This window comes from Cebus imitator, unplaced genomic scaffold, assembly GCF_001604975.1.
Source record: "Cebus imitator isolate Cc_AM_T3 unplaced genomic scaffold, Cebus_imitator-1.0 Scaffold420, whole genome shotgun sequence".
Classification (NCBI taxonomy): domain Eukaryota; kingdom Metazoa; phylum Chordata; class Mammalia; order Primates; family Cebidae; genus Cebus; species Cebus imitator.
The window spans coordinates 399,193-410,772 of record NW_016107735.1 but is presented as its reverse complement, the minus strand read 5'-3'; the positions used below and the strand labels follow the sequence as shown (position 1 = coordinate 410,772).

At 50.3% G+C, this 11,580-nt stretch overlaps 1 protein-coding gene across 5 annotated transcripts in view; it reads right to left on the bottom strand.

The window, feature by feature from the left end:
- Positions 1-10,538, bottom strand: part of INPP5B (inositol polyphosphate-5-phosphatase B) — a 73,621-nt gene extending 63,083 nt beyond the window's left edge. For 4 of the 5 annotated variants that reach the window (XR_001819412.2, XM_017509733.2, XM_017509735.2 and 1 more), the window contains exons 1-6: positions 10,435-10,538; positions 9,683-9,765; positions 9,226-9,320; positions 7,304-7,401; positions 7,133-7,162; positions 4,856-4,966 (exon numbers count right to left, since the gene is read on the bottom strand). Coding sequence is in view for 4 of the 5 variants with exons in the window: in XM_017509733.2 (XP_017365222.1) it covers positions 4,856-4,966; positions 7,133-7,162; positions 7,304-7,401; positions 9,226-9,320; positions 9,683-9,739 (391 nt within the window). In the remaining variant the exon portion in view is untranslated. Of the gene's footprint in view, positions 1-4,855; positions 4,967-7,132; positions 7,163-7,303; positions 7,402-9,225; positions 9,321-9,682; positions 9,766-10,434 lie in introns of those variants that run through there. The other variant, XM_037731799.1, reaches the window with a different exon arrangement.
- Positions 10,539-11,580: the final 1,042 nt, after the last annotated feature.

Genomic DNA, 11,580 nt, shown 5'->3' with positions numbered 1-11,580 from the left:
CCAGCTACCAATCTCTGTTCATGCATTCAACAAATACTTATTAGGTGCCTGCTGTATGACAGGCACTGTTCTGATCTCTGCAGATGAAGTTGTGAATGTGACCCAAACTCACTGCCCTCATGGTGCCTTCATCCTCATCTCTTTGACCTCTGTATCTTGCAAGTCCCTCCCTCCTTCCCCATTCTTATCACCAGGGCTCTCCCAGGCCCCAGACTCACTTTCCATTCCTCAGCCATTGCAAAACATTCCTATCTCCCTGCTCTAGGCTCTCCTTTTCTATACCAGTTGCCTGAGGAACTTTTCCAACTTGCACATCTTGCCTTATCACTCTCCAGCTTAAAATTCCTTAATGGCTCTCTCTAATCTATAGGGCAAAGTCCAAGCTCTTTGCTGGGTAGCTAAGACTCTTCATGAGATGCCCTCTGCTGACCTCTCCTGGCTAAACTGTCCACACCTTCCTCCTACCCCACCAAAGGTCCTGCTCTTCCCTCCAACTGCCATGTCCTTTTCCTCCTTGTTGCCTGCCTGGGGAAAAACTCTTCTTCATCTTTCTAGCCTAAGCTTAAATGTCACCTCCTACATGAAGCCGTTCTGAGCTGTTTATAGGGTGCCATGAGCTAAGGAAGCACTATAGCAAAACACTCAAGAGCTCAGGCTCTGGAGTAGAACTTTTTTGTTTTTTAAGAGATAGAGTCTCGCCAGGCTCAGTAGCGCGTGCCTGTAGTCCCAGCTACTCGGGAGGCTGAGGCTGGAGGATTGCTTGAGTCCAGGAGTTCTGGGCTGTAGTGAGTTATGCTGATCGGGTGTCCGCACTAAGTTCGACATCAATACGGTGACCTCCCGGGAGTGGGGGACCACCAGGTTGCCTAAGGAGGGGTGAACCAGCCCAGGTCGGAAACAGAGCAGGTCAAAACTCCCGTGCTGATCAGTTCTGGGATCGTGCTTGTGAATAACCACTGCACTCTAGCCTGGGCAACATAGCAAAACCACATCTCCAAAAAAAAAGAAAAGAGAGAGAGAGAGAGAGAGAGATGGAGTCTCAGCCGGGCACAGTGGCTCATGCCTGTAATCCCAGCACTTTGGGAGGCAGAGGTGGCGGATCACAAGGTCAGGAGATCGAGACCACCCTGACCAACATGGTGAAACCCCATCTCTGCTAAAAATACACAAATTAGCTGGGTGTGGTGGCACATGCCTGTAGTCTCAGCTACTTGGGAGGCTGAGGCAGAAGAATTGCTTGAACCTGGGAGGCAGAGGTTGCAGTGAGCCAAGATCACACCATTGCACTCCAGCTTAGGCAACAAGAGTGAAACTCCATCTCAAAAAAAAAAAAAAAGAGATAGAGTCTTGCTCGGTCACCCAGGCTGGCGAAGAGTGGCAAGATCTTGGCTCACCACAACCTCCGCCTCCCGGGTTCAAGCGATTCTCTTGCCTCAACTTCCCAAGTAGCGGGGACTACAGCCGTGCACCACTATGCCCAGCTAATTTTGTATTTTTAGTAGAGACAGGATTTCACAATATTTTGGCCAATCTGGTCTTGAACTTCTAACCTCAAGTGGTCCACCTGTCTCGGGCCTCCCAAACTGCTGGGATTACAGGTGTGAACCACCATGCCCAGCCTGGAGTAGAACTATCTAATCCTACCTAATCTTGGCTCTATCATTTACCAGCTAGGTACTCAGGCAAGGCTCTCACCCTCTCTAAGCCTCAGTATCCTCATTTGTGAAATGGACACATCAATAATATTGGCCTGATAAGATCATGGTAAAGAGTAAATGAGGCCAGCATGGTGACTCATGCCTGTAATCCCAGCACTTTGGAAAGATGAGGTGGGCAGGTCACCTGAGGTCAGGAGTTCAAGACCAGGCTGGCCAATGTGGTGAAACCTTGTCTCTATTAAAAATACAAAAATCGGGCTGGGCATGGTGGTTCACACCTGTAATCCCAGCACTTTGGGAGGCCAAGGCGGGTGAATCACGAGGTCAGGAGTTCGAGACCAGCCTGGACAACATAGTGAAACCCCATCTCTACTATACGAAAAATTAGCTGGGCATGGTGGTGGGTACCTGTAATCCCAGCTACTCTGGAGGCTGAGGCAAGAGAATCACTTGAACCCATGAGGCGGAGGTTGCTGTAAGCCGAGATTGAGCCCCTGCACTCTAGCCGGGGCAACAGTGCAAGACTCTGATTCAAAAAAAAAAAAAAAAAAAATCTGGCAGGACACGATGGCTCATGCCTGTAATCCCAGTACTTGCTCACGCCTGTAATCCCAGTACTTTCAGAGGCCGAGTTGGACAGATCACAAGGTCAGGAGTTTAAGAGTAGCCTGGCCGACATAGTGAAACACCATCTCTACTAAAAATACAAAAATTAGCCGGGCATGGTGGCATGTACCTGCAGTCCCAGCTATTCGGGAGGCTGAGGCAGGATAATCGCTTGAACCTGAGAGGCGGAGGTTACAGTGAGCCGAGGTCACACCACTGCACTCCAGCCTGGGTAACAGAGCAAAACTCTGTCACAAAAAAAAAAAAAAAGAGTAAATGAGATAATGTGATAATGTGTGAAAAGTTCTTGGAATAGTCCCTAACACATGCTAAATCAACAATGAATGTGTGCTATGAGCCTTCTTGTAGAGTGGAAAAACATTTTCTGAGTTCCTGCTGTGTGGTAGGCACTTATACACGTGTTATCTCATTTAATTCTCACAACCCCATGAATAAGGTATTCATTACATTACAGAAGCTTACAAAAACTAAAGTTCAGAGAGGTGAAGTAGCTTGCCCAAAGTTGCACAGCTAGGAACTGGCAGAGATGAGTTTCAAACTCAAGGGGCTGTGTAACTTCAAAGGCCAGGCTCTTTGGTGTTATTTCTACTATTTTACCTCCTACAACTACTATTAATAATCATAAAATATGTTATCCTTATTATTTTAAGATGTAGAGATAAATTTCCCCCTGCTTAATAAATCTTAAACCTCTTGGCTGGGCACAGTGGCTCATGCCTGTAATCCCAGGACTTTGGGAGGCTAAGGTGGGTGGATCACCTGAGGTCGGGAGTTCGAGACCAGCCTGACTAACATGGTAAAATTCCATCTCTACTAAAAATACAAAAAATTAGCTGGGTATGCTGGTGGGGACCTGTAATCCCAGCTACTCTGCAGGCTGAGGCAGGAGAATCACTTGAACCCGGAAGGTGGAGATTGTGGTGAGCTGAGATAGCTCCATTTTGAGACTCTGTCTCAAAGAAATAAAATAAGTAAATAAAGCTCTTAACCAAGCAATCAAGGCTTTATAATCATATTTCTATTTCCTTATTTTATTTATTTTTTTGAGACCGAGTTTCACTTTTGTTGCCCAGGCTGGAGTGCAATGGCGCAATCTCAGCTCACTGAAACCTCCATCTCCTGGGTTCAAGCAATTCTCCTTCCTCAGCCTCCTGAGTAGCTGGAATTACAGACATGCACCATCATGCCCGGCTAATTTTTGTATTTTTAGTAGAGATGGGGTTTCTACATGTTGATCAGGCTGGTCTCAAAATCCTGACCTCAGGTGATCCACCTGCCTCGGCCTCCCAAACTGCTGGGATTACAGGTGTGAGCCACTGCAGTCGGTTTTTTATTATTTTTTTTTATTTTATTTTTGAGACGGAGTCTTGCTCTGTCACCAGGCTGGTGTGCAGTGGTGCAATCTCAGCTCACTGCAACCTCCGCCTCTGGGTTCCAGTGATTCTTCCACCTGAGCCTCCCGAGTAGCTGGGACCACAGGCACGTGCCACCACGCCCAGCTAATTTTTGTACTTTTAGTAGAGACAGGGTTTCACCATGTCGGCCAGGATGGTCTGGATCTCTTGACCTTGTGATCCACCTGCCTTGGCCTCCCAAAGCGCTGGGATTACAGTCATAAGCCACTGCACCCGGCCTTTTTATTTTTTAGAAACAGGAGTCTCACTCTGTCGCCCATGCTGTGGTGCAGTGGCACGATCCTAGCTCACTGTAGCCTTGAACTCCTGGGCTCAAGTGATCCTCCTGCCTTAGCCTCCCAAGTAGTTGGGATTACACACAAGCTACTAGGCCCATCTGTTTCTTCTGCTTCCTTTTCCCTTATCCCCTAGTGTGTATCCAAGGCCAGTCCCCTTCCTGGCACACCAACCAAAATAAAGTAAAGCCCCTGGATGCTCAGACTCCATAGTGAGACCACAGTGAACACCAGCCCTCTCCCGTTCCCACAAAGTCAAGAGATTAGCTTGAAAGAAGACAGCTAAAAGTGCTGGGTAAACACTTAAGCCCCAGCACCTGTTGGCTTGAATTTGCATGTTCTATCCTCAGCTCTGTACACAAACCCTCCTTTACCTGCCAGGCTAACTTCCCCTTCTAAACAAATTTTGTCCGAGAGGCCACTACCCTTTCACTGCAAGCCCAAAGCTAGACCATTTTCTCAGCTGCAGAGAGTGACAGCAGGTTCGAGGGCAGGAGAGCCAATATGACAGATGGTTCTAGCTGTGAGTTCTGGCTGTGGGTGGCGGAGAGAGGGAAGATGGGCTGCCGGAAGCTGCTTAGCCTGCCAGCTTTTAAGAGATTCTGCATTACAGTCACAACCTACCCTGTGCAACCCTGCCCAGAGCCAGGAGGGCAAAGGGGCCCTGCCTTAGTTAACATTCAACTCTAGAAACTATAAACACAAAAGCAAACCCTGTGGTTGGCTGACAGCCTGGGGGCACTGTGGCTTTACACCAGCACCTTCAAAAAGACACAGAAACCATGGGGTATGAGTACAAAGGGTGAAAAGTCAACTGAAGTAGGTAGGTGAATACCCAGCCACCCGTCCCCCACCCCAGGGAGCCTGGGGTCTTACCTACCTGGACAGGCCCTGGCAACTTCGTGGAGGAACATCCTGGTTTGTGAACCAAAGGGTAGCTGGAATACAAGGCTAAGTGCCGCTGTGTCGAGCTGGACAGTCACATCTGAACCTGCACAAAGGAAGCCAGGAATGAACCCTTGGCTGCCAGGAGCCAAGTGCTTGATACATCTTAAGGGTGGAGTCCTCAGAATGGAGAATCAGGATCTTGCTCTGTCACGCAGGCTGGAGCCCTTAAGCAGCTCACTTGGGACTGCTGCTGGGACAAGGAAACCCACTGTACCCTGAGTTCCAAATTAATATCATCCCCTCGTTACAGAGAAGGTAGACGAAGGCTCTGAAAAGTCGATAAGCCTCCACCGCAGTGCTAGATGGAGCCAGCAGAGAACAGGTTCTCTGGATGTGTAGTCTGTTCCCCTCCTGATGAAATGAAAAGCACATAGAGGCAGACAGACAAGAGGGGATGTCCACGGGTCGTTCTACCTGCCTGTGCCAGATACTGTGATAGGCACAGTAAATACCATGGTGAGGAGGATACATGTGGGCCCATCTCAGGGAGCTAGACTGTAGAAGACTCCCCTGTTCATAGCATATACCCAAACCAGGCACATGGTAAACACACAAAAACGTGTGCTGAACCAACAAACAGAAGCAACCTAGCAGAGCAATTAAGAGTACGGGCTAGCCGGGCGCAGTGGCTCACGCCTGTAATCCCAGCACTTTGGAAGGCCGAGGTGGGTAGATCATGAGGTCAGGAGTTTGAGACCAGCCTGACCAACATGGTGAAACCCCGTCTCTACTAAAAATATAAAAATTAGCTGGGCGTGGTGGCACACACCTGTAATCCCAGCTACTCAGGAAGCTGAGGCAGGAGAATTGCCTGAACCTGGGAGGCGGAGGTTGTGGTGAGCCAAGATCGTGCCACTGCACTCCAGCCTGGGCGACAGAGTGAGACTTCGTCTCAAAAAAAAAGAGTATGGGCTAGTGTGCATAGTGGCTCATACCTGTAATCCCAGTGGAGAGGCGGAGGCGGAGGCAGGCAGATCACCTGAGGTCAGGTGTTTGAGACCAGCCTGGCTAACATGGTGAAACTCCATCTCTACTAAAAATATAAAAATTAGCCAGGTATGGTGGTACATGCCGGTAATTCCAGCTACTCGGGAGGCTGAGGCAGGAGAATCACTTGAACCCAGGAAGTGGAGTTTGTAGTGAGCTGAGATTGCATCACTGCACTCCAGCCTGGATGACAGAGAGAATCTGTCTAAAAAAAAAAAAAAAAAAAAAAGAGTATGGGCTAGGCAGGGCATACTCATGCCTATCTCAGAACTTTGGGAGGCCAGGGCAGGAGGATTACTTAAAGCCAGGAGTTTGAGACCAGCTTGGAAAACAGTGAAACCCCCGTCTCTATAAATAATTAGCCAGATGTGGAGTCCCAGCTACTTGGGAGGCTGAGGTGGGAGGATCACTTGAACCCAGGAGGCTAAGGCTGAAGTGAGTCATGTTTTGCCACTGTACTCCAGCACGAGTGACAGAGAAAGATCCTGTTTCAAAAAATAAAAGGGTGTGGGCTCACCGGGTGTGGTGGCTAACGCTGTAATCCCAGCACTGTGGGAGGCTGAGGTGGGCGGATCACCTGAGTTCAGGAGTTTGAGACCAGCCTGGCCAACATGGTGAAACCCTGCCTCTACTAATATAACAAAAAAATTCGCCAGGCATGGTGGTGCGTGCCTGTAATCCCAGCTACTCGGGAGTCTGACGCAGGAGAATCACTGGAACCTGGGAGGCAGAGGTTGCAGTGAGGCAAGATCATACCACTGCAGTCTAGCCTGGGTGACAAAGTGAGAAGGAAGAAAGGAGGAAGGAAGAAAGGGAGGGAGGGAGGGAGGGAGGCATGCGCACATGTATCCATGAGACACAAAACAATTTCAGGGGTTTCACAAAGGCTGCCTGGGAAGAGAAACGCGTGAATGGAAGCCCCGAAGGCTGAGTAGGAGTTGATTAGGCGAAAAGAGATGTGAGGTTTGCAGGAGGAGGGGACAGCATGTGCAGGGGCTCCGGGGTGAGAACGTGATATCTTGGGGCGTGGCGGGGACAGAAGCAGCAGCAAGGAGGAGAGTGATAGGAGATGAGCCCACGGAGATGGGCAGTGCTAGATCCTACAGGGTCTTACTTGCTGCAGTAAGTTTACCGGGGAGTGCTCTTACTTTACACCACTCTTCTCTCTGAAGATCATGTACCCCCTGGCCCAAGTGGTACCCGGACCGAGAGGCCCACTCACCAAGGATGTAGATTTCACCATCTGGGGACACTGTGGGGAGGGAAATGAGAATGCCTTTAGCAATTGAGCACCCCAGCATCATTCTTACTCCCTCTTGCTCCCCCATCAAGGACAAAGGTGATCTGGAGGGCCCACAGGAGAAGATTGATACCACCCAACCCCCTGTGGCACCTTCTTCCAGCGTAAAATCCCGCGAGACTGGCACTATCTGGTCCAGAGAGACATCGTCCCCGGTAATGGCCATCCTCCGGTGCGTATAGAGGAAGAGACTAAGGGCAGGAAGCAGAGGTGAGGATGGGGGCCCACTGGCTGTCTCTCAGCCCTGTCTTGGAGGCCTTGGGGTGCTCACACTCCCTCCTTGGTCCCTAACATTGTGCTAGTGGCGCCCTGGCTAGGCATATGCCTCATGCCATCTCTGTCCATGGTGCCCATCAGAGACTGCAGTTTTGTGGATGAGGTCATCAAAGCAGAACTTTTCTCATCTACAGGAGCCCCTGCTTTGTTAGTAAAACACAAACACATGTTTGATCTAATCACGGCACACTGTAGCACTGTGTGTGACAGGAACAGTGTAACTTTAGCTACCCACTTCTCTCTGAAAATTGGGGTGGTGGATCAGAAAATGTCTAAGGCCCCCTTCCTCCCAGCTCCGAGACCCTGAGGTCACTTACCAGCTCTGAGTCCTTTGACAACTATTGAGTCTCTCTCTGCTTCTGTGTGGTATGTGGGCGTTACGAGGCATTATCGAGCACTTTCTTTTTTTTCTTTTTATTATTATTTTTTAATTATTTGAAATACAGATGGGGTCTTACTATATTGCCCAGCTGGTCTTAAACTCCTGAGGTCAAGCAATCCTCCCAGCTCAGGCTCCCAAAGTGCTGGGATTCCAGGTGTGAGCCACTGCACCCAGCCTTTCTGAACACTTTCTACGTGCCCCATGGTGTTTGGTTTTTTCCCTTTTTTTATAGAGACAGGGTCTCGCTGTGTCACCCAGGCTATACTGCAATCACAGTTCACTGCAATCTCAAACTCCTCAGCTCATATAATCCTCCCACCCCAGCCTCCTAAGTAGCTGAGACCACAAGCATGCACCATCACAGCCAGCTGATTTTCTTATTTTTTGTAGAGATGGGGGGTGGGGTCTTGCTATGTTGCCCAAGTTGGTCTCGAACTCCTAGGCTCAAGCAGTCTTCCTGCCTCAGCATCCCAAAGTGTTGGGGTTACAAGCATGAGCCACTCACCTGTCCTAACTCACTTTACTCTTTAATCTGGACAAATCGAGGAGTACAATAACTTGCTCAAGATCACGTGGCTCCACCAGGCGCAGGGACTCATGCCTAAAATTCCAACACTTTGGAAGGCTGAGGCGGGAGAATGGCTTGAGGTCAGGAGTTCCAGGGTGCAGCTACGAGTGCACCACTGCACTCCAGCCTGGGTGATAGAAAGAGATCCTGCCCCTGCAAAAAAGATCAAGTGAGGTCAGGTGCGCTGGCTCACACCTGTAATCCTAGCACTTTGGGAGGCTGAGGCAGGTGGATCACTTGAGGTCAGGAGTTCAAGACCAGCCTGACCAATGTGGTAAAACCTGCCTCTACTAAAAAACAGAAATGAGCCAGGCACGGTAACGGGCATCTCTGTAATTCCAGCTACTTGAGGGGCTAAGGCACGAAAATTGCTTGAACCTGGGAGGCAGAGGTTGCAGTAAGCTAAGATCACACCACCACACTCAGCCTGGGCGAAGAGCAAGACTCCGTCTCAAAACAAACCAAAAAAAAAAAAAAAAAGATCATGTGGCTTCTTAATAACAAAGTCTGGGTTTTAACCCAGGCAGTTGTTGGACCATGAGGCTCAAGATCTGGGCCAGTATGTTAAACTATCTCTTCTCAAGAAACTTCTTCCTCAGATCTTGAGGATTATGAGTTAGTTCATGTGTGAAGGGTTTAGAATATAGTGTTCAAAAAATATTAATTGTCATTATGATAATTATTCTAGGAGACTCAGACCTGGCCCTGGAGGGATGGTTGAAGTTCAGCTGGAGGGGGCAGTCTTGAACCCCATGGCCCAGACAGGCGGGGACCAAGCCCCTCACTCACGCATGTTCCTGGCCACCATGCTCCAGGCGGTAGCGCACGAGTCCCAGGAGGCGGCTCTGCCGGCTGTCCCCCTCACACAGCACACCTTGCACTGCCTGCAGCTCAGAGTCAAGGGAAGACAATCCGGAGGCCAGGCCTTTTCCCACCCAGCCTGTCCCGCCTTCTGTCCCTTCCCCTGCTCCCAGATTTACATGTGGCCTTGGGCAAGTCACTCTCTAAGCCTTCCTCCTCTATGAAATGAGATAGTAACCCCCAACTTCATAGGGGGTTGGGAGGATCACTGCATATTAAAAGCATCTGGCAGAGTCCAGGAATCAGTAAGTACTTAGTAAATACTGATTTCCTTCTCCCCTGATGGCTCAGAGAGGGAGGAGAGGGGACAGACACCTCGACACCTTCCATTCCGCTTCCCAAGGCCAGGGCAGGCTCAGGGCTGCAGTTAGCACAGGAAGGATATGATGACGCAGTATTCCCCCTCAGCCAGCGTCTCCTGGATCGCCACAGACTGGTCCATGCTGGACCCTGCTGAGTGCACAGACCCTGCGGGCGGGGAGATGGGAGCCCCCTTTGGTCAGCAAGTTAGGCTTGAGTTGATGGAGCTGCCTTAGAAGGGTAGGGGGCAGGAGAGAGGGGCTTTTGTGGTGTGGGCAGGTATTGAGCGGGCCTGATCCTCCTCCTTCTCCTCTTTCTCCTTCCTAGAATTGGCCTTTTACAGTTTCTAGAAATAGGGGTCATGTCCCTTTGCCCCCACTGGGATCTAGAGTTTGCTGTACTGCCCTTGTCTGGGAGGCCATCCAGTTGTTCTTGGGCGTGGTCTATCCTACTTGTTGGAAGTGGCCTATGTGGTATTGGAGAAGGGGACCTGGCCCCTTTGCTCTTAGGACAGGGCTCTGCCTCTCTTTGGGGGGCAGTTTTTGTTCTGCTTTTGCCTCTCTGGGAGGTGTCAGCGGTGTGTCCATGTGGGTTTGGGGGAACTTTCCCTTACTCTCATTCAGGGAGGGTCCCACTCCTCTTTCCTTGGAGACCGGAAGCGTCCTGTAGCTGCTTGCCCCTCACCCCCGCCCAGCAGGCCCATTGCATCAGCTGCAGGCCGAGGGTGGGGGTGGGGGGGGGTGTCCCAGCCCTCAGCTTGCCCACTCCCTCCTGCCCAGCCCTGCCCTGGATTTCCTGCTCTGCCCCCACCGACAGCCCCCTGCCATTGCCACCTACCTCCTGAGTTGTCACCGCAGGGTGCACGGGACACTACTACTGCCCCAGGGTCCGGGACAATGACTACATTTCCCAACAGCCCCTGCGCTACACGGGGGGTCAGTCAGCCTGCAAGTCCCAGCATGCCCGAGTCAATCGTGGGGTGGGGAACCTCTCCATCCCCGTTAACCCCTTGGGTCCTGGGGTACACTGGGCTCCTATTCCAGAAAGCTTTTCTAATGATTGTCCTCACACTCATTCCCAGCCCTCCAAGTCATGGGGCCAGAGCTTCCTGCCCAGAAGGAAAATGGCCACATTTTATGTTAGGGGAAGAAAATAATGCATTTTTATTTTCTACTTAGTTCCATTTCAGCTCTTCTCACTCCAGGGTAGACAGCTCGGACTTCTACTGAAACTCTTCCCCTAAAATAACTACCCTCTCCTAGCTTAATGGAGAGAGAACCTGACTATGAAGAACCATTACGTCCATTTTCCAGGTGGAGAAACTGAGCCTTGGAGAGGGTAAGCAGTTTGACATTAAGTCTTGCAGCTAGCAGGTGGCAACACTGGTACTCCACTGAAAGTCTGACTGCAACTCCTGGGCCATTTATAGCACCCCACCCAGCCCTCCTTCCACACAGGGCTGTTTGAGGCTACTGGGTGTGAACACACTTTGTAAAGGGTATGATATTGTTTCTGTCTGGCAATGTCCTTCCCTTGATCCACCTGGCTGTATGACCTTTGCCAAGACCTTTCTTCCCTTGGGCCTCAGTTTCCCCATCTAAGATAAGGAGGTTACCCCAGATGGACAAAAAGGGCCAGTGCAGGAACTGGGCATGGTGGCTCATGCCTGTAATCCCAGCACTTTGGGAGGCTAAGGAGGGAGGATCACTTGAGGCCAGGACTTTGAGACCCCATCTCTACAAAAAATTTTTTAAAAATTTAGCTGAGTGTAGTGGTGCATGCCTGCAGTCCCAGCTACTTGGGAGGCTGAGGTGGGAGGATCACTTGAGCCCAGAAGTTCAAGACTGCAGTGACCTGTAATTGCTCACCCAGCTCAGATAAGGAATACTAAGATCATTCTCTGTTGGTCTATTGGCCATTTAATCAAGCTGTAAGCTCCCTTTGGACAGGACTATACTTTTTCCTCAACATACCAGAAGTTTC